Raw genomic sequence first — 19,041 nt, 5'->3', positions numbered from 1 at the left:
CGCAATTCCGACCGAGAGCTTCTCTTGGTGCAGGCGCTTCTCGGCGAGAGGCTCGCTCTTCTCGGTCTCGCGTTGTCTGAAAGCGTCTTTCCCGCATGCTACAAGCGCTCCTCGATCACGACCGTGCAGCTCAGGTCGTGCCGTCCTCGAACCCGCCGCCCTCGCCGTCGAGCACCCACCTGAGCCTCTCCTTTAGCTCCTCGACGCCGTCCTGCCCCTCGCCCTCCCTCGCCGCGCCAAGCTCAAGCCCGACGAACCTCCTCGCGCACGCCTCGACCTCGCGCAGCTCGTCCCGCTCGGCGGCGCTCATCTGCGCCTCGTCGCTGAGCGCGAGCGCGTCGAGCGAGAAGGTCGACACGGCGTGCGACACCTCCTCGGCGCGAAGCAGGACGTCGGGAGAGAGGCCAAAGAGCGAGGCGAGAGAGGTCGCGTGGGACGAGAGGGCGAGACCGGGTGCGAGGCTGCGGGCGAGATCTGAAGGGGTCAGTGCGCTCGAAATTCGTGACGGGCCCGATCCGCAGACGCTCGAGAGGGTCGGAAAGAGAGAGTGAGAGTGAGAGTGAGGCGCACCGGTAGAGGTAGGCGACGCTCTCGACGCCCTTGGTCTCGGCGCTGCTGCTGCCTGCCGTCGACTCGTCGACGCGGATCTCCATGTGCGCGAGCGTCGCAGGGAGCTTGCGCGACAGGAGGCCGTTCAGGAAGACGTCTGTATTTGGCGAGGTGACGTCTGTCAATAGCGCCCTGGAAAGGCGGGCAAGAGGGAGAAGAGCTGGGAGGAGAGGGAAGGAAGGAAAGTCGCCGACGCACGCTGAAAGTGCGTCGCGACAACGACGCGAGGAGCGTCCCGTCCGAGACCGAGGAGGTGCTCGATGACGCCGCAGAAGAGGCCTGCCCCGTCGTCGGCCTCGGTGCCCTTGCCGAACTCGTCGAGGACGAGGAGCGAGCGCGGCGTGAGGTTGCGCAAGGCGAACCTGGGGCAGGAGACAGGCAACGTCTGTCAGTAAGGGTCCACTAGAGTCGTGACGACGAGTCCAAAGGAGGACACGGCCGTAGAGAGCCGAGAAACTCACGCGATCTGCTGCAAGTCGATCATGAACGCCGACGAGCCCTGCGCGACGAGGTGAGTCAGTCTCGGTCGCAGGCGACGAGCAGTCGAGAAAGAGCCGCACGCACCCTCGTGACCGACTCCCTCGTCGAAACCCTCGTCATGAGCCTGTCCGTCAAGCCGATGAGGGCGTCCTCGGCGGGGACGAAGCATCCTGCGCAAACGACGGCGTTGTCAGTTGACGGTCTCGTGCAAGCGCGCCAGGAAAGCCGTCGACAATCATGTCTCGTCGAGGGGGGCGGGAGGAGAGGAGAGAAAGAGCGAGCGCACCGATGTGGGCCATGAACGTGATGAGCGCGACCTGCTTGAGGTAGACGCTCTTGCCGCTAAAGTTGGCGCCCTGTCCGGTCAAAATCGTCAGGCTCGTTGTCGACGTCCTCGACAGAGAGCGAGAGAAGAGTGGGAGGGGCAGTCGACGCACCGTGAGGATGATCATGCTCTTGTCCTCGTCGCCGCACAGCTCGACTTCTTGCTCCGAGTCCGGCTTGATCGTCGCCTGCCCGCCAACCTGCAGGCGCAACGAGCACGTCAGATACTATTGTCGCCGAGGTCGAGGCAGGGACGGCGAGACTGAGCGCGACTCACGAGCGACGTGCCGTTCGGGACAAACGTCTCGACACACAGCTCGGCGAGCGGGTGACGGCCTCTGCAACGACGACGAGGTGTCAGTCAGGGCGCGACGAGCGATACGGAGACGACGAGGACGCACTTGATGATCTTGCAGACTGCGTCCTCCGTCATGACGGGGCGCACCCAGTCGTACAGCCTTGAAGCGCCGGCGAACGCGATGAGGCTGCGTGCGACGTATCGGTCAGACCTTCGTGGCCCCGATCAGGCAGATAGAGAGATGAGGAACAGAGAGCGCACCAGTCGAGCTCGGCGAGAGCGTCGGCGGCCGAGAGCATCTGGCCTTGAAGCTCGAGGACGTGCCCGACGAGAGCGTGAACTGCGGCGGCTCAACGTGTCAGTGCGCCACACTTGTGAACGTGTACAAGAGGACGTGGGCGCACGGATCTCGATCTCCTTGTCTGCGAGGGAGCGAGGTCGTCAGTCTCGGGCGAAAGGGTGGGGAGGAGGAGGGGGAAGAGGGGCGACGCACCCGAGATGAAGCACTGCAGGTCGCCGATGTGGCGGTCGAGGTCGCGGCATTTGCTGCTCTTGAAGTAGGCCTGCTGCTCGGTGACGAACTGCTCGAGGCAAGGGTGTCAGGCGGTCGGCGGGGAGAGGGAAGAGGTTGGGGGTCCGAGCGCACCTGAAAGTCCCACCCGAACGCGCCGTACTTGTCGGCGTCGGTGACGTTTGGCTCGTTGGCGATCGTGATGAGGTACCCGAGTTGCGGGAAGTAGACGAGCGACAGGTCCTTGGCGAGTTCGCGAGGAAGATCGAAGGCGACGTCCTTGGCGACGCTCGACTGCAGGCGAGCTCAACGTCAATGCTGCACACACTGCGGCACACGAGCTCGACGAGACGTACGAGGAACGACTCGAGGCCGGCGTAGCGACGACGCAGCTTGTCGAGCTCGGCGTCGATGCCGGGCCGGATGCACACCTTGCCCTGCGTAAGCTGCGACTCTTGCCAGTCGATCTGCGCTCTCGAGACGGGTCAGGACAGTCTCGTCGCTGCCGAGAGGAGAGAGGAGAGCACGCACGACGTTGTTGATGATCTCGCCGAGGTCCTTGAACGCGAGCGAGTCGAACGAGTCGAGAAACTGTGGGGGACAGAGGGTCAGTGACGCTCGAAGGGACGCTCGATGAAGCGTGGAGCGCACCTTGTCCACGATCTCGACGCTCTGGCGGTGCTCGAGGCTGAGGATGGCGTCGCGAATCTGGATCGAGCCGTAGACAAACTGGAGAGGCTCCGAGAGTGCGTCAAGGCCCGCTCTACTCGTACAAAGAGGGCAAAGGTGCTCACCATCCAGATGGCCTGCCAGTCCGACAGCGACCCGTCGCCGCTCGCGATGGCCTTGAGGACGCGGCGGACGTTCTTGATGTGCTTGAAGTTGGCCTCGACGGCGTCGATGGCCGGCTCTGCGAGTCGTGACCGTCAGGCCATGGACGTAGAGGAGCAGGAGAAGTGTGGACGCACGGTTCTCGTCGCGAATGAAGCACTCGACGGCATCGTGCCGCGCCTCGATGACGTCGAGCTCGAGCGACGGCCGGATGAACCACTGGCGCATGAGGAGCTTGCCGAGCGGCGTGCGCGCAATGTTGACGATGCCTGCGACGACAAAAGGTAAGTCAGGAGATGGCTCACGGTCCACGAGAGGGAGCGAGCGACTGAGCTCACCAAAGAGCGAGAGGCCTTCCTTTGTCGCCGACGAGCCCGTCGCCGCGTGCGCCTCGTCCTGGAAGATCTGGAGCGACCTGCGAGCTTCGAGGTTAGTGGAGAGGGACGAGAGGAGGTGGCAGTTGCCCGGCGAGGCGCGTACGTGAGCGCGTCCGAGTTGACGAGCATGATCTTGTCGCTGTTGACGACGACGAGAACAGGATGAGCGGGTCGTCCGAAGCAGATACAGATGGAGAAAGACTGGGACGCACAGCTTGATGAGCTCGAGACCTTTGACCTGGATGCCGTCGCTCAGCTCGCCGAGGTCCGAGCGGGTCTTGTGCAGGTGGTTGAGCAGGGCGCCGGCGCATCCGACCTGGGCATGAGAAGTGTGTCAGTCTCGTAAAGGCTCAGAGGGCATGTGAGACGAGGGCGTACCATGAGCGAGCTAGTGCAGAGGCTGTTGAGGAACGCCTCGACCCGCAGCTCCTGGTTCCTCCTCGAGACCTCGCCGTCCGGGTTGCCCGCCGCGCTCGTCTTCCTGCGCTTGGTCGGCCGATCGTCGAACGCGTACGCGTCGTTGAAGCCCTGCTCGAGATCGCCGTCGACGCCGAGGCCCGAGTCGTAGCCCGAGTCGAAGTCGTCGCGCTCCCGCTCGCCCGAGGCGTACCACCCGCCCTCGTGGATGTGCAGCTGCGAGAGGGCGTACTTGCCCTGGCCGGCGTAAAACTCGCGAGTAGGACGGTACTCGAGGCGCGTGTTGGTGTCGCCGGTGACGCCCGAGGTAGACGCGGCGGACGAGAAGGCGTTGGCCGGCAGCGCAGCGAGCTGAGCGTCGAGAGTCTCGAGGAAGGCTGCGTCCGCCGTCGACGACGTGATGACGGTGGCGGGAAGGAGCTGCTCGACGACTGAGGAGGGGCAGCAGGATCAGAGAAGGGCGCTTTGCGCCCTGCTCGACGACAAGGAGCGAGGACTCGGGGCGCACGGAGGGCGGTCAAGTCCCAGTCGGCCGAGTCCTGCTGGTCCTCGAGGACCGAGAGCTTGTCGGTGACCGGGTCGTAGAAGCAGCAGCCGACCTTGCCCTTGACTGACGTGATGGCGAGCACGCCGCCCTCGACCTCGTCCCGCTCGCCGACCTCGTCGTCCTCCTGCTGCCCTTGCGCCGTCCTCGCGGCGTGCCCGTCGTCCACCTCGTCTACCTCGTGCACCTGCGCGTCCCCCCACCGCAGCTTGCGGGTCGTGTCGTCGAGGTCGTCGCGAGCGAGAGAGTGCGGAGCGGGCGTGGGCGAGGGGAGGCTGGCGGGCGTCGCGCGGGTGCTTGGTGCGCGGTGGGACATCGCAGCAAGTGCGCTGAGAGCAGCTGGGCTCGTGCTCGGCAGCTCTAGCGGCGAGGGCGCGGTGGCGGGCACGTCAGAGAGCCGGGGGTCCCTCAACCTCGTCACCGGCTCTCCTCCTCCACCGGCAGCTCTCGAGCGAGCTTGCTGGAGCGACATACGCTGTCGAAGAGAGCTGCTCGACAGGTCTGCCCGAGCAGCTGCGCGCCCCGAGATCTCGGCTCCCTCCTTCTCCTCCTCCCCCTCCTCGCTCCCCTCGCGCCCGTCTTCCTGCTCGTCGACCTCCAATCGGCTTCGCGCCGACGAGCGCCGATGACGAGCAGCGAGGCCAGCCTCGCAACGCGGCCGATCCGTCAGAGAGGCGCCTCCTGTCTGTCCCTCGTCGCGAGACGTCCGCGCCGGCTCCGGAGCCGCTCACGCCTCGGGCGAGGGGCGTGCGACCGTCTCGTGAATGGCGGCAATGGGTCGGCGGCGGCAAGTCCGCGCCCCGCAGCCAGTTAGCCTCTGCTCGCTTCTGCTTCTCGCTTCCTCTTCCTCCTCGACCTGCTCTCCGACTCGCCTCGTCGTCGTCGTCGTCAAGCCTCGAATCCTCGCCCGTCACCGCCGGTCGACGTTGTTCGTCCACCCGGTCGTCGCACCGCACCAAAGCCGCTCACTCGGAGATCTGCCCCTCGCCGACGTCGGCCTCAAGTCCGTCGTCCGCCTTCCTCGGACCCTCCCTCGTCGTTCCGCCATCGCCCCCTCCTTCCGCCACACGATGTCCACCTCGCCACCGCCGACCTACTACGGCGACGTGCCGCACAAGCGTGGCCGCGTCGAGGACGACGACCCGCCGCTCGCCTCGCCCGCCAACTCGACCGGCCGACTCGCCGACCGCTTCCAGACGCTCGCGCGCATCTCAGCCGAGGTCCTGGGCGACGACGACGACGAGGCGCAGGCGATCAAGCGGCGCAAGATCGACGAGCAAGGCGACAAAGGTCTGCCTCAAGGCCGGGCTCGCGGCGTGTTCGTCCCGCGCCAGGCGTCCAACGTCCGCAACTGCGACGGGTGCCGCACCCGCAAGACCAAGGTGCGCCCTCAACCTTTCCACTCTGTGTCTTTGCGACGACCCTGACCCTCGTGCGAACGCGCAGTGCGACCGGTCTCGACCTTGCGGCAACTGTGCGTCCTCGCTCTCTCTCTGTCTCTCCCTCGCGCCTAGACTGATCCCGAGCGCGTCGACAGGTCGGCTTCGCGGCAAACCGTGCACCTACTCGGGCCCCTGTGTCGACCCGTTGTGCGTCTTTGCGCCCGCGTCGCTCCTCACGCCGCCGACGAACGCACTGACCCCCTCCTCCGCCATCGCCTCGCAGCCTCTCGATGCGCCTCGACAAGAACCTGGCCGACATCACGCGCCTCAAGCAGCACGCCTTCATGCTCGCCCGGCGCCTCGGCCTGTCGCAGGACGAGCTCGAGGACTTGAGCCGGGTCGCCGACCAGCTCTTCGAGGACGAGGCCAAGCGCACCATGCCCCCGGGCATGTGGCTCCCGAGCAAGCGACCGCTCGCCGAGGTGCTCTGCGGGCGGGACGCCGCACCGTGCGTCGCGCTGACGCCTCGAGCTGCGTCGACGCTGACTCGGCCGCACAAGCCCGTTCGCGCGCCCGCCTCGTCAACGCCGGCGCCGCCGCCACCGCCGCCGCGGCGCTACGGCGAGTACGACGTCGCTGCGTCGTGGTCGTCGCTGCAGCAGGCGCAGGCGCGCGAGCCCGTGCCGTCCAGGTCGGCGTCGCCACCGCCGGCCAAGCCGTCCTCGCCCGCACCTCCACCTCCTCCTCTTCCTGCACCCAAGCACGGCGACAACTCGGCGTTTACCTCGGTACCGCTCGAGCACGCCACTCGGCTGTTCGGTCCCGCCGCCGCACGCATGACGAGCACGTCAGCGGCGAGCGGCCTCGTCACCTCGTCGCCCGCTTCGAGCACGTCGACCCCGCATCCTCCGCCACGCCCGACCTCGTCCGTCAACCCGATCAAGTGGTCACCTCCCTCGCTGGGCGCTCCCGTCATGACGGCACCACGCGCATCGCCAGCCGCCCTCGCGCCGCTCGCCATCCCCGCCCTCGCCTACCGCTCGATGCACCTCTCGTCGGCCGTCACGAGCCTGTCGTCGGCCGCCTCGCCCCTCGGCACCGCCTCGACGGCATGGACGACCCCTGCCTCGGCCGCACCGCCCTCGTCGTCCTGCGCCGACGGCGACAGGGCCCCGACCCTCCCGCCGTTCCGCCTCGCGGCGCCACGCTCGTCGGCGTCCTCGTCGCCGCCGAGCGCAGCGCCAAAGGGCCCCGGGCCGAGGCTCGCCGGCTTTGCGAGCCTGAGTGCCATCGCCGGGCTCGACTCGCCGGGCGGGCGGGCGTCGTTGTCGAGCCGCGAGGGCGAGGGTCCGAGCGACGAGGACCGGCGCTCGACGAGGCTCCCGCCCTTGCGCCTGCCGCCGATGCAGCACGCCGACTCGTAGCTCGCGCGAGCAGCTTCGTTTGGTGGCCGAGGCGGTCGTCGAGCCGGGCCGAGAACGTCGAGCGAGGGAGGAGCGCAGGAGCGGGCTCGACGAGCGTCGTCGTCGTTCTCTTTCGGTCTCGTCTTGTGCAACGGATCTGTTCTTCTCTCTCTGCCCTGTCTGCGAGAGCGAGGAAGCGGTCTGAGCACTTCCTTTGTGGAGAACGGGCGAGCGAACGAGGTGACATTGCGAGGCGACCGGGAGAAGGTGACTAACGGGACCGAGGCAGGAGAAGAGTGCGAGAGAGAGTGAGAGAGAGGAGAGAAGGTGGCTACGACAGGGAGGAAGAGAGATAAGAGGTGCGAGGGAAAGAGAGGGCGCGACCGGCGCGACCGACCTGAGGACGAGCCTACTGCGCGAGGCTGCCCATGACGAGCGACCACGCAAGCGCATCCATCTTGCGCATCGAGCCACCCGCACCCTGCGTGCTCTCGATCGAGAGGCCGAGCGCGTCTGCCGCTGCGGGCGGCGCCTGCACCCGGACGCCGTGGACCATGGCCGAGATCGTCTCGCGGCCGGGCAGGCGATGCGGAGGCGAGACCGGCGCAGGCGAGAGCGGAAGAGGTGCGAGGTGCGAGTAGGACAGGGTGGCCGACGACAGGGCAGGGTGCGGCGAGAAGGACGACGACGAGGAACGAGGCGCGAACGCCGAGTCGACGACAAAGTCGCCTCGCCTTGACGACGACGGCGACGGCCAGGTCGTCGCGCGCTCGTGCGCCATCGCCCATGACGACGGCGAGGTGATGGTCGGCGACGAGCCGGCACCGATCACCGTGGTGGCAGAGGCGGCGGCCGCGGCGGCGCCCGGAAGAGGGCCGTGCAGCGCCGGGACCGGGTTCGCGAGCAAGGTCGCGTACGACACGGTCGAGTCGTACAGCTGGCGAGGCTCGTCCACGTGGGTGCGCGCCCAGGGCAGGGCCTCGAGCGGCAACGACGGCGACGGCGCCGAGCCGTCGTCGACGCGAGTCCAGCTCGACGGGACCCACGAGGGCGCGCTCGTCAGCGACGACGCGCCGCCAAAGTGGGCGACGGCCGCCGCGAGGTCAAAGTCCTGCTGCGGGTCGGACGGCGGCGATCCTTGCGGCAGGGCGTCGAGGGCGTGGGGCGGCGTCGGCGGGACGAGGTCGTCGGGAAGAGGGAGCGGGCAGCCGTCCTTCTCGGCGACGAGGGCCTGCAGCTGCTTGATGACCTTTTCGAGGCGCACGATCTCGGCCTGCGTCTCGTGGAGCGAGGGCTGCAACAGGCCGTGCCTGTTGTGCGTGCGCGCGAGAGTGAGTGACGGCCGAGAGGGAAGGGGTCCGAGGGTGACTAGGGAGGACGAGCTGTGGACGCACGTCGGCTTGCTGTCGAGCCAGACACAGTTTTGACCGCGAACCTCGCACGCGATGCAGGGCATGGTCCTCGAGCACTGCGAGGGCGAGATGGGGAGAGAGAGTTCAGCTCGAGGACAGAGGAAAGTGGGAAGGCCCGCTCCAGGAGGGCCGGACGCACCTTCATCTTGCGCCTGCGACACTGCGTGCGAGTGAACGAGTCAGTGTAAGGTTGCAGGTGAACGTAACGCGAGAGGCTGGAGAAGGACTCACCCCCTCGCACGACTGGTGCCGCACGTTGCGGTTGTCGCGCGCACCCGACTTGCGCAGGACGCCTTGCACCTTGGGCATCGTGTCGAGGCGAGATGGGCGATTGGGCGGGGGAGAGCGAGGAGAGCGAGCCGGGGAAGAAGGAGGGCGAGAGCTTCGAGACGACGGCGAGCGGGCGCCGGCGGGGGACGGGCCTCGAGCGCTGTCGTCCGTCGAGGTGGGCGCGAAGTGACCCTGATCGAGCTGCTGCCGAGTGCGGCAGAGATCGAGATAACCCGCAGCGAGAGCGCAGCGTGGTGCGTCGAGCTGCAGCGGCGGCGGCGAGTCGACGACGACCGAGCTCCCGAGACTGTGGGCGCTCGCGGGCCTGCCTCCTCCTCCTCGCCGTCTCGTCCGAATGATCGGTGCGTGACCGTGGGCGGTAGCGCACGTTCGGCCAAGAGCGAACGTCGCGAGCCGGTCGCCGCTCCGAGCAGAGGAGAGCTCGACGACGACGACGAGGAGCTCGGCGCCACGGTGCTCCTTGAGAGCTGGCGACGCGTAAGCTCGACTGCTCCCAGGTCCCGCCCTGTCGAACTGCGCCCCACGAGGTGCGGCGGCGGCGGCTCGCTCGGAAGAAGGAGGGACGGACGTCGCTGCGCTCGCTCCTCGAGACCCCCGCAATGGAAGCACGGCCACGCGGTCACCGGTCGGTGATCGAGTGCAGGTGCCTCACGCTCGAGAGCTGCGCAAGCGCGCCGAGAAGCCGAGCGAGGGCGCCGCCCGGGCGAGATGAGGAGGAGAAGCGCGAGTACAGCTCGAGCGTCGGCACGAGCACGGCGCAGTCGCGCACAGTCAAGCGGTGCAGCTGTGCACCTGACCGCTGCGCAGGCCACAGCGAGTGGGGCGCGTCGAGCGCGATGAGAGAGATTGGCTCGCTCCATCTGCTCTCGCTCCTCGACCGCAAGCCAGGCGAGCTGCTGCTGCTGCTCTCGACCCAGCTCAGCTTGCTGCTCGCACACCGACATGGACCCGCCCGTCGACGCCCCGACACTCGCCTTCCTCTCGCGCCTCCCCCTCGTCCTATCGCCCCGCCCTCGACTGTCGTCCGCCGCCAGCCACCACCTCGCCGCCGCGACGCAGGGCAGCAGCCACCTGGCACCTCGAGGCGGCATCCAGTGTCGAGCGTGTCGCGCACAGCTCGTCGGCGGCATCAACGCGAGCGTGTGGGTCGAGCGCGGCGAGCTCTGGTCGGCGTGCGGCGGATGCGGCGCCGTGTCGAGGCGTGCGAGCGAGGCGGTGGGCCCTGCTGCTCCGGCATTGGCGGCGGCGGCGACGACGATGGGCAAGGGCGCGCTCGAGCCGGTCAAGAAGCGTCGTCGAGTCGCCCTCCAGCGGCGCCTCGAGGCGGTCCACCCGACGGCGCTCGCCTCGACGTCGGCCAGGCCGGCGGCTCCAGCTCGAGGAGCGAGTCCGACTCGCGCTGCTGCTGGCCGAGCGACACGACCCGGGCGAGACGAGCCGGCCTCGAATTGCCGTCCGCCTCCCCCGACGACGACCATGGCCCTCCCTCCTCCGTCGACCTCGACTGCCGCTCCCGCCACCTCTCGTCCGCCTCGACCGAGTCCAGCATCAACTTCCCTCCCTCCTGGGCCGCCTGTCGAGCCGTCGCGGCCCGCCTCGGCCGCTTCCACCTCCCGCTCGACCCCCTCCCTCTCGACTGCCGCCTCTCCCTCCCTCACGTCCACGCCCACGCCCACGTCGGCGCCCACCGCCGCATCCAAGAAGCGCAAGCGGCCAAAGCAGCCATCCGGGCTCGCCGAGCTCCTCGAGGCCAAGAAGAAGCGCGAGCAGGGCGAGAAGGCGGCAGGCGGACTCGGCCTCGCGGGCTTCTTGCAGGGTCTGTAGCTCGCTCTCGGTGCAGCAGAATAGACAGTTCGCGAAACATGATCGCGTTGCGGCTCGTTGCTATCTACAGAGAGCGCTCGACAGCGCTCAGGCGAGGTCCTGGGTGAGGACGTAGCTGCAGGGCGGGCAACGAGGAACTGTCAGTCTCGAGCTCGCCGTCGAGAATGCGAGAAGGAGGAGAGAGAGACGAGAGACGCACCGGTAGCGAACGTCGTTGTTCTTGACGCCCTGGACGCCCTTGCTGACCTGGCTCATCGGGATCATCTCCTTCCAGGCCTTGACGCCCTTCTCGGCGGCGAGGCGGAGCATGGCCTCGGCCTCGATCTTGTTGCCGATGTGGTTGACCGAGATGGACGCGCCGTTGGCCGCGAGCGACTGCGTCTTGAAGGCCTCGATCGGGTCGTCGGGCATGCAGCACAGGTGCAGCTGGCCGTTGACGTACAGCATCGACGTGAGGGTCTCAAGCGGGAGCGCCTTCGAGACGTCGATCGTGCACAGGATGTAGTCGAACGCGAACGCGTACTTCTTCTGCCAGTCCTTCTCGGTCGTGAGGACGACGTCGCTCGCGCCCATCTTCTTGGCGTCCTCGACCTTGTCCTGCTGGTGCGTGAAGACGGTGACCTCGGCGCCCATCGCGACGGCAAACATGACGGCTGCGATGGCGGTGGGCGTCAGTACGTTGCGAGGCACAGACAGAGAGAGAGAGAGAGAGAGAGAGAGGGTTCAGGCTCACCAAAGTGGCCCAGGCCGCCGAGACCAGCGACGCCGACCTTCATGCCCTGCTTGACGCCGAAGCGGTGCATCGGCGAGAAGACCGTGAGGCCGCCGCACGCCATCCTGCGAGAGAAAGTCGTCGGTAAGCGCTCAAACCGAGTTTGGGAAGGTCGATTGACGAGGAGGGGACGCACGGGGCAGCGTCCTCGAGCTCGACGCCCTCAGGAACGCGGAACACAAACTTCTCGGGAGCGCGAATGGCCGTCGAGTAGCCGCCCTGGGTGATCTTGCCGTCCCACGCCGGGGCGTTGTACGTGTCGACCTGGCGGAAGAAAGCGACGTCAGGACGGCTCGAGCGCTCGGAAGGGACGAGTCGAGACGCACCTGCTCGGGGCAGTAGTTCTCCTGGTTGTCGCCGCACTGGCGGCACTTGCCGCACGCGTCGATCTGGGCGCCGACGCAGACACGGTCGCCCTCCTTGAAGTCCTTGACGCCCTTGCCGACCTTGCGCACGATACCGCCGACCTCGTGGCCGCTAACGAGAGGCGTGTTGATGTCGCCCCACCCGCCAGTGATGGTGTGGACGTCCGACCTGTGCGCGAACGGGGCAAAGTCAGCTCGGGAACGGCGACTCGAGGAAGAGGAGGAGGAGGTGGGCGCACGAGCAGATGCCGCAGAACTTGACCTCGATGTCGATCGTGTCGTCGCGCTCGCCCATGGGCCTGCAAGTTCGAGGGCTGTCAGTCGCGGCGCACGAGCTGGCGAGAGTGGGAGGAAGCGGGACGCACTCAAAGTCGCGAACCTCGAACTCGGTCCACTTGGCGGTGTCCTTGATCGAGTAGCCGCGGAACTGAAGGTTGGACATGTCGGTAGATGGAGGTGCAGGGAAAGGGTGCTGTGCGGGAGAGAGAGCGAGCTTCTCGTCGCCGTCGACGACGACGAACGCGCAGTGGAGGCGGGCCGACCGTGACGCACGAGCCGGCCGGTGCGCGCTCGGCCAAAGTGGGCCCCACGAGGCAACGCGCACGCGCGCCGATGCGCGCATGCGCGCATGCTCTCTCCCGTCTCGCGAGCCAGAGACGTCGTCGGCAGAGCTCCTCGGGCTCGACGACAACCTCGCGCAGCGAAGCGGCCGCCTCGGTCTCGACAAGCTTCCGAGGGACAGGCCGGGCGTACGTAGAAACCGTGATCGACCGGGCACACTCTCGACAGCTGGCGGTGCGCGACACTCGAGCCATGTACTGACGAGAGCTAGTTACACACGGGTCCGGGTACTGCAGAGAGAAAGAGAGAGAGATATCCAAGAGAGCGGTCGACCCGTCGACCCCTCCTCGCCGACGCGAAGTTCCTCCTCCCCCTCACCCCGACCGCTGCGACTCGCCCGACTGCTGGCCGTACACCGCGCGTGCACCAGGCGGCAACACCGCTCCACCCTGCGGCCCTCTGCCGTACTCGCCGCCGCCGCCGCCGCCAGTGCCACCGAACGACGGGCCTCGCTGCTGCCCCGACTCGGCCATCGACGAGTGCTGCAGGCCGTGGTGCGAAAAGCTGCTCGGCCGGCGCCCGAACTGCGGCGACTGCAGCTGCACGCCCTGCATCGGCGAGACAGGGATGTCGCCGCCCCAGCCGACGTGCGGCGAGCGAGCGCCGCCGCTGCCGCCTGCGCCGCCGAAGCTCGGGGCGCCAGCAGGGCCCGACGTGCTCCACCGCGGGTGCTGCTCCGTCCTCGGCGACGCTGCGCTCGGGCCGACCGAGCCGTACCCGCTGCCGCCGCGGTGCGTGTAGTTGGGCGGGAGCGGGCCGTCGTCGCTCGGACGGCGTTGGCCGTGCGGCGGCGGCGGCGGCGGCGCGATAGGCGGCTGCTGCGCGTGCTGGTAGAACTCGAGCTGCTGCTCGGCCTCGTCCTGCTCCTCGAGGCGAGCGAGGAGGAGGTCGACGAGCTTCTTGAGCCGGTTGACCTCGTTCGTTGAAGCTTCGAGCTCGTCTTCATCGGCGCTGCCGTTGGGCGCTTGGCCGATCCAGACGCACTTGTCGCCGCGGCTGCGACACGAGAGGCAGGGCGACTGGCGGCTGCACTTCATCTTGCGCACGCGGCAGCTGTTTGCTCGAGAGACTTGTCAGCTTGCTGGGTTGGACTGAGAGGGGGAGAGAGAGAGAGAGGCTTGACGCACTTCTCGCAGCTGAGGTGTCGAACCGAGGCGTTTGAGCGGTTGCGCGAGGTGCCGTCGCCCGAGGGCGCGCCGCGGTCGTCCTCGAGGCCAATCGAGGCGGAGGCGGACGGGCGAGGGAACGGTGCGCCGTCGTCGTTGGTGGCAAACGTCGGCGCGACGGCGATGTCGGTAGGCAGCATGGCTTGCGAGCGCAGCGCTGTCGCTCGACGCGAGGCGGGTGGAGGGAAAGAGGGGAAAGAGAGGAAGCGAGGGGGGAGCGGCGCGCGCGCCACGGACGAGGCGCGAGCGACGGCGGGGCCGCGCACAGGAGAAGTGTGCCCACGCACCCTCTGTTTGCGCACGTTGCGCTCGTGTGCGTCACACGTCGATCGCACGATCGAGGAGGGCCCGGCGGAGGAACGGCCGTAAGGAGACCGGACAAAGTCGGCGCACGCACCTCTTGCAACAAAGGTCCGTCGACCGCCGTCGACCGTTGGCATTCGCGCTCTAGTCATCTGCAGCTTTCCTGGCTTGTTCCCTCTCGCACACGACGGATGCAGCCGGGTGACTGGACGGCAGCTTCTCGGCAAATCGCTACCGCAGCTCTCGACTCGCCTCTCTCCTTGCCTGCCCGCTTGTCGCGCAATTCTCTGACATTGACGTCTCGGGACGTCGCCGAGACTCGGAGCCCCTGTGCAGCCGTCCGTCCGCGGGACTTCCGCGAGCGAGCCGGGGCACCTCTGCTTCCTCGCTCCTCTCATTTCTGCGACCTGCACCTGCTGTCGCTTCTGCTCAGGTACTTTCCCGTGAGCATGGCGTGCGTCTCGACGTCTGTTCTACTCGACACTCGATCCCTGACCCGCAAACTGCGCTCGCAGCGACGTCGCTTTGCCGACCCTCGCCGTCGTCGGAATCACGGTCGCCAGCGTCCTCGGCTTGCAGCTCGTCCTTGTCCTCGTCGGGTACCTCGTCTGGAGGCTCCTCGGGGCCAGGGCAAGGTCGAGCGATCTTCACAAGTCGAGGCCGACGAGCGACGCCGCGCTCGAGCCGGTCAAGTCGCCTGCGAGCGGGCGAGCCAGCTTCTTGGCACGCTGGCTCGGAGCCAATGTCGACAGCCAGGTGTCGTATAGCCCTGTGTTCTCGGGCTCTGCCGGAGCTGGGGCGGGACGAGCGCCACAGCCTGGTCGAGGCAAGTCCTCGAGTTCTGCTTGGCTCGCTCGACGACGGCTCACGAGCTTGCCCTTCCCTCTGCAGATCCTGTCGCCCGCCGATCGAGCTTCCGGCCTCCTCAACATCACGTTCGCCCATCTGCAGGACCGCCTCTACCCGATCACGGCGTCAACGAGTCGCGAGTACCTCGGCCTTCTCAAGTTCAACCTCGTCCTCCTTCTCGACTCGCCTTCTACGCCCCCGCTCGTGCGTCCGCCTTACCTCTCTCATCTCGTTCAAGCAGACATTGACTCGTTCCTCTCCTTGTACAGTCGCCGCAGCTCTCGCCTTCGACAAGCCGGACCGAGGCGAACCTGCGCTCAGGCCGCAAGAGCTGTACGACCCGCCGGCCCTGCCACCCGCCGAGCGTCCCGTTCTGCCGCCGCTGCGTATACCTGCAGCGAGTCGCAATGTATAGCTGAAAAGACCGGGCCTGAACGACGAGAGCAAGAAAGAGAGGCGCAGAGCCGAGCGAAGGACCGAGCGAGCAATCGGCGGGCAGAGAGCTCGCGATCGTCGCGGAGCGAGGTCGATACACTGCATGCGACGAGTGAAGGCTGTCGCTCGACAGGAAGAGTCGCAAGCGAGAGATTCGAGAGGCCGCAAAGTCGTCGAGGCGAGGAAGGAGAGGACTGTGCGCCGTCTCAGCTTTTTGGCCCGCCGAGCGCCCGCAGCAGCTCTCCCGAACATGCGAGGTACTACGGAAACGTGCTGGTCCTTGCGAGACGCAGATCGGCGCCGGGAAGAGGCTGCCTGAGGGCGAGACGAAAACATTACTAAAGTGTGCGGAGCGGACGCACAATGTGGCCCGGCTGATAATCGAAGCATTGGTGGTTTAGTGGCAAAATTGGGCATTGCCAGCCTTTCGCTGAATTGCCTAGCCCCGGGTTCGATTCCCGGCCAATGCATTTTTGCTGGCCACGTTCAGCGCGGTCAGGGAGCAAGTACGAGCCCTGTTTGTCTTTTGCTGCACTTGTAGACTCTCGCAGACCGACAGGGAAGAGCAGCGAGGACGAGACGAGCGGTCGGCGGTCACCAGGAAGCACCTCTCGATCGTCTCTCCTGCGCGACTCGCGATTGGTCTTCCCTGACGCTTCTCTCGCTCGGCGCGGACGCTCCCCGGCTTAGCGTTTTGAGCAGCTTCTGAAGTACGGCTGCGCCGATGCAAATGCTGCGAACCGACGCGAGGCGAGAGAGGAGAAGAAGCAAGTTCCGCTTTCCGACGAGTTCCCGGCGCGCGCTCTCCTCGCAGCGCAACAGGGCGCCTCGCCAGCCATGCAGAGAAAAGTGCTCGAGACGCAGACCGTGGCCGTTTGAACGGCGAGAGGTTGTTGAGACGAGGAGACGCGAGAAGAGCAGGACGAGAATGCGTTGTGCGCGTGTTTGCAAAGTAGACCTTTCCTTGTTCGAACCGGCTGAGAGTTTCGGCCTTCGACTGGTAACCTTTCTGGCCTATTGGCTTAGATCAAGTGTAGTATCTGTTCTTACCAGTGTGATTACTGGTAGATCCCCATCGGGGATCTCATTCAATCACATTAATCTTTAGCCGCCGGCGCGGTCAGTTCTCGGGCTTGCCCTCCTGGCCGCCGCGATGGCCCTTCCACTCCACTCCTGGTTGGCGCTGTCGGGCTTCCTCCGATTGTTCTTTTGCTCCGCTCTCCTCGCTCTCTTTTTGCTGCTCGTCTCGACAGGAGAACGGTTGAGGGGCCGGATCTGCGGACTGCCGCCCTCGCTCTCGGCTCGATTGTCGTAGCTCGGCGCTTTGTCGCGAGCTCTGTAGAAGCAGTGCAACGAGAAGCAGTCGATGAGGGAAAGTGCGCGACCCTCGAGGCGAGCCTTGGCGGATTCGAGGGGAGGCAGGTCGCTTCATCTCGCCCTCCCCTCACGCCGCCCTCTTGCGCCAGGGTCGTGCTGCAGCCCCGACCTGCTCTATACACACGCCGTCTGCGTTCCCCCAGCTCCAGCCCTCGAGACGCCCTCGCCGCTTGGCTCTCCTCCCCCACCGTCGCCAATCGCCTCGTCACCGCTCGCCGCCTCCTCGCCCCTCTGAGCCAACGCCGACCAGCGCAGAGCCTCGCCCGCACCTCGCATGGCCTCTTCCGCGCGCCCCCTCGTCGACCGACAGCGGTCCACCTCGCGCGAGCGCGGCCTCCTCGTCCGACCCACCCTCTCGTCCTCCAACTCGCTGTCGTCCCTCGGCCCGACCTCGCCCATCTCGAGCCCTGTCGGCTCCCCACCGGCCCTACACAGCATCCTCAAGCACCACCCGGCCGAGGACGAGGACGCCCGAGGTCGTGGCGGTGCGCCGCGCGGGGCAGCGCCGGGTGGGGGGACCGTCGAGGGCAGCTTGAGCAGTCTGGCGCTCGGCGGCGTCTCAGCGAGCACGAGCACAACGGCTGTCGATGGGTCGGAGCGCGCGAGCACGGCGGGCGACAGCGAGGCGAGGACGCCGGCGAGTGGGAACGCGGGCGGCAGGGGCACCCAGTTCAAGCGCAGGGTCGGGTTCGACACGTGGGGCGCGGGCGAGGAGCTCGCAGACAAGGCCAAGGCGACGGGAGGCGGTACCGGTCCGTCCTCGCTCACCGTACTCGACCACCTTCTCGCCGCGAGGCTGACCATCCTCGTCCTCGCCCGCAGGTGTCGCTTACTCGTTCACGCTCGCGGCCAAGTCGGCCGACTACTGCCGCACTCGATGGAGCCGCACGTTCCTCGTCGCGACTGACCTCAACGGTGCGCTCTCCTCTCTCTCCTCGCCCTCCCTCATCCTCGTCGAGCACACCCTGACCGTCTCTCTCCGCCCTTTCCCTCTTCCCTCTCATGGTCCTCGGTCTTTCGTCTCGCTCGCAGAGTACTCGGTCAACGCGACCGATTGGCTCTTGCAGTCGTTCGTCGAGGACAGCGACGAGGTCGTCGTCCTGCGCGTCATCGAGCCCGGCTCGTCGGCCCACAACGTCTGGCGGGCGAGCATGGAGGAGGCGCGAGACGAGGCCGAGAAGGTGCTGCACAACCTCATGGAGAAGAACGGCGAGCGGAAACACGTGAGTCGCGCCCCGCCGTCGCCTTCCTCCTCGTCCTTGACGAGAGGCGGGCCGCCCGAGTGACGGCGCGAGACTGACTCGAGCCTCGCCTCGTGCTGCAGATCTCGATCATCGTCGAGTTCGCCATCGGCCCGATAGAGGAGACCATCCACCGGTCCGCCCTCCTCTTCCTCCCTTGGCATCATCCTCGCGAGCCCGCACTGATCCTCGTCCGTTTCCCCCTTCCTCCCGCGCTCCCCTACCCTCGCGACCTTCCCTCACGCAGCATGATCGAGATCTACAAGCCCGACTCGCTTATTGTCGGCACCCGAGGGCGGCCCGACTCGCTCTTCAAGTCGGCGTTCATGGGCTCGATCTCGCGGTGCGTCCCTGCCCCCCCGCCCTTGTCCTGTCCCCCTCCAATTGGCGAGACGACAGTCCTTCTGGGTCAAGCAGTTGACTCACGACTCGCCTCTCCACAGCTGGGCCGTCGCTCGTTCTCCGGTCCCGGTCGTCGTCGTCCGCCCCGACGCCAAGGTCCGCGAGGCGCTCGAGCGCCGCCTGCAGGACCACAAGCGCGGCCGGTCCTACGTCTCGCTCCTCACCGAGGAGGAGCGGCGGCGCTTCCTCCCGCCCGCGACCAACGCCATGTCGACGACGACGACGCGCACGGCCACGTCGTCGACGGCCGGCAGCGCCGGCGGCGGCAGCGGCAGCGGGCTCGGGCCCCTGAGCGGCTCGGCGCTCGAGCGCATCGTGACGGCGCCCGAGGCGCACAAAGCGCGCCGCGAGGACTCGGCGAGCTCGGCAGACAAAGGCTCGAGCAGCGGCGGCGCGAGCAGCGGCGGCGGCGGCATCATGGCGGCGCTCGGCCTCGGCAAAAAGAAGGAGAAGAGCAAGGGCCTCGAGTTCAAGAAATTCGGCACTTTCAGTTGACGGCCGCCGGCGGCGACTGCGCGGCGGGCGAGGCGACGGCGGCGGGTCGCGAGAGCGAGGTCCGAGTGCGCGAGTGGTGCGAGTCGTCTCTTTGGTAGACCAGTGTAGCTCTATTCCTTTCTGCTTTGCAACCTCCTTTCACTCGTCGCAAAGCTGCTCGAGAGCCTGCGCACAGCAAGGGTTGATCGCGCGCCCGCTTTTGAGTCGGACGAGGAGGAGGCGGGGGAGGAGAAAGCGGTCGTGGGTCACCTCGCTCGTCACTCGACACTCGCTGCTGCTTCTCTTGCTCGCAAGCGCACACCGATTGCGCCC

The 19,041-nt window shown here is 67.2% G+C and overlaps 7 protein-coding genes and 1 non-coding gene across 8 annotated transcripts; 4 read left to right on the top strand and 4 right to left on the bottom strand.

The window, feature by feature from the left end:
- Positions 1–73: 73 nt before the first annotated feature.
- On the bottom strand, positions 74–4,707 carry RHOBADRAFT_56505 (uncharacterized protein; the record flags this gene model as incomplete). The annotated part of the gene is made up of 23 exons (XM_018418380.1): positions 74–461; positions 571–706; positions 808–971; positions 1,071–1,108; positions 1,174–1,259; positions 1,376–1,445; positions 1,527–1,613; positions 1,691–1,751; positions 1,815–1,898; positions 1,973–2,051; positions 2,116–2,133; positions 2,205–2,292; positions 2,358–2,516; positions 2,579–2,689; positions 2,754–2,813; positions 2,874–2,951; positions 3,017–3,132; positions 3,191–3,322; positions 3,392–3,468; positions 3,534–3,569; positions 3,643–3,746; positions 3,809–4,278; positions 4,356–4,707. 23 exons carry the CDS (start codon positions 4,705–4,707, stop codon positions 131–133), a joined length of 2,937 nt encoding a protein of 978 aa, XP_018267722.1. The 3' UTR covers positions 74–130.
- A 754-nt stretch (positions 4,708–5,461) lies between these two features.
- RHOBADRAFT_47629 (uncharacterized protein) lies at positions 5,462–7,197 on the top strand (the record flags this gene model as incomplete). The annotated part of the gene is made up of 4 exons (XM_018415018.1): positions 5,462–5,773; positions 5,838–5,865; positions 5,929–5,980; positions 6,057–7,197. 4 exons carry the CDS (start codon positions 5,462–5,464, stop codon positions 7,195–7,197), a joined length of 1,533 nt encoding a protein of 510 aa, XP_018267721.1.
- Positions 7,198–7,585: 388 nt separating this feature from the next.
- On the bottom strand, positions 7,586–8,897 carry RHOBADRAFT_56504 (uncharacterized protein; the record flags this gene model as incomplete). The annotated part of the gene is made up of 4 exons (XM_018418379.1): positions 7,586–8,486; positions 8,571–8,644; positions 8,728–8,748; positions 8,820–8,897. 4 exons carry the CDS (start codon positions 8,895–8,897, stop codon positions 7,586–7,588), a joined length of 1,074 nt encoding a protein of 357 aa, XP_018267720.1.
- Positions 8,898–9,821: 924 nt separating this feature from the next.
- RHOBADRAFT_56503 (uncharacterized protein) lies at positions 9,822–10,760 on the top strand (the record flags this gene model as incomplete). The annotated part of the gene is made up of 1 exon (XM_018418378.1): positions 9,822–10,760. A coding segment is annotated over one exon (937 nt), but the record flags the coding sequence as incomplete, so codon positions are not given.
- RHOBADRAFT_67048 (uncharacterized protein) lies at positions 10,722–12,299 on the bottom strand. Its single transcript, XM_018419163.1, has 7 exons — positions 12,206–12,299; positions 12,080–12,139; positions 11,802–12,009; positions 11,612–11,739; positions 11,437–11,540; positions 10,903–11,356; positions 10,722–10,818 (listed from the first exon to the last, which is right to left on the bottom strand). Exons 1-7 carry the CDS (start codon positions 12,280–12,282, stop codon positions 10,791–10,793), a joined length of 1,059 nt encoding a protein of 352 aa, XP_018267718.1. The 5' UTR covers positions 12,283–12,299; the 3' UTR covers positions 10,722–10,790.
- Positions 12,300–12,728: 429 nt separating this feature from the next.
- Positions 12,729–13,767, bottom strand: RHOBADRAFT_56501 (uncharacterized protein; the record flags this gene model as incomplete). Its single annotated transcript, XM_018418377.1, has 2 exons — positions 12,729–13,514; positions 13,589–13,767. 2 exons carry the CDS (start codon positions 13,765–13,767, stop codon positions 12,776–12,778), a joined length of 918 nt encoding a protein of 305 aa, XP_018267717.1. The 3' UTR covers positions 12,729–12,775.
- A 612-nt stretch (positions 13,768–14,379) lies between these two features.
- On the top strand, positions 14,380–18,876 carry RHOBADRAFT_56500 (uncharacterized protein; the record flags this gene model as incomplete). Its single annotated transcript, XM_018418376.1, has 9 exons — positions 14,380–14,384; positions 14,446–14,686; positions 14,822–14,983; positions 16,902–17,343; positions 17,414–17,506; positions 17,624–17,814; positions 17,916–17,968; positions 18,080–18,175; positions 18,276–18,876. The coding sequence occupies 9 exons, from the start codon at positions 14,380–14,382 to the stop codon at positions 18,727–18,729; spliced, it is 1,737 nt and encodes a 578-aa protein (XP_018267716.1). The 3' UTR covers positions 18,730–18,876.
- On the top strand, positions 15,601–15,684 carry RHOBADRAFT_t146. Its single transcript has one exon. It is a non-coding gene; the product is annotated as a tRNA-Gly (tRNA).
- Positions 18,877–19,041: the final 165 nt, after the last annotated feature.

This window comes from Rhodotorula graminis (genome assembly GCF_001329695.1).
Source record: "Rhodotorula graminis WP1 unplaced genomic scaffold RHOBAscaffold_20, whole genome shotgun sequence".
In the NCBI taxonomy this organism is placed as follows: Eukaryota; Fungi; Basidiomycota; class Microbotryomycetes; order Sporidiobolales; family Sporidiobolaceae; genus Rhodotorula; species Rhodotorula graminis.
The sequence above is the reverse complement of the archived record's forward strand: the minus strand, read 5'-3'. Positions and strand labels throughout refer to the sequence as shown.

Excerpts from the sequence above, each read along its gene's own strand:
- RHOBADRAFT_67048 (XM_018419163.1), bottom strand. The coding sequence starts at position 12,282 with ATGTCCAACCTTCAGTTCCGCGGCTACTCGATCAAGGACACCGCCAAG. Across the intron at positions 12,140-12,205 it reads TTCGAGGTTCGCGACTTTGA|GCCCATGGGCGAGCGCGACG; the intron begins GTGCGTCCCGCT and ends TCGAACTTGCAG. Across the intron at positions 11,357-11,436 it reads CGGCGGCCTGGGCCACTTTG|CCGTCATGTTTGCCGTCGCG; the intron begins GTGAGCCTGAAC and ends CCGCCATCGCAG.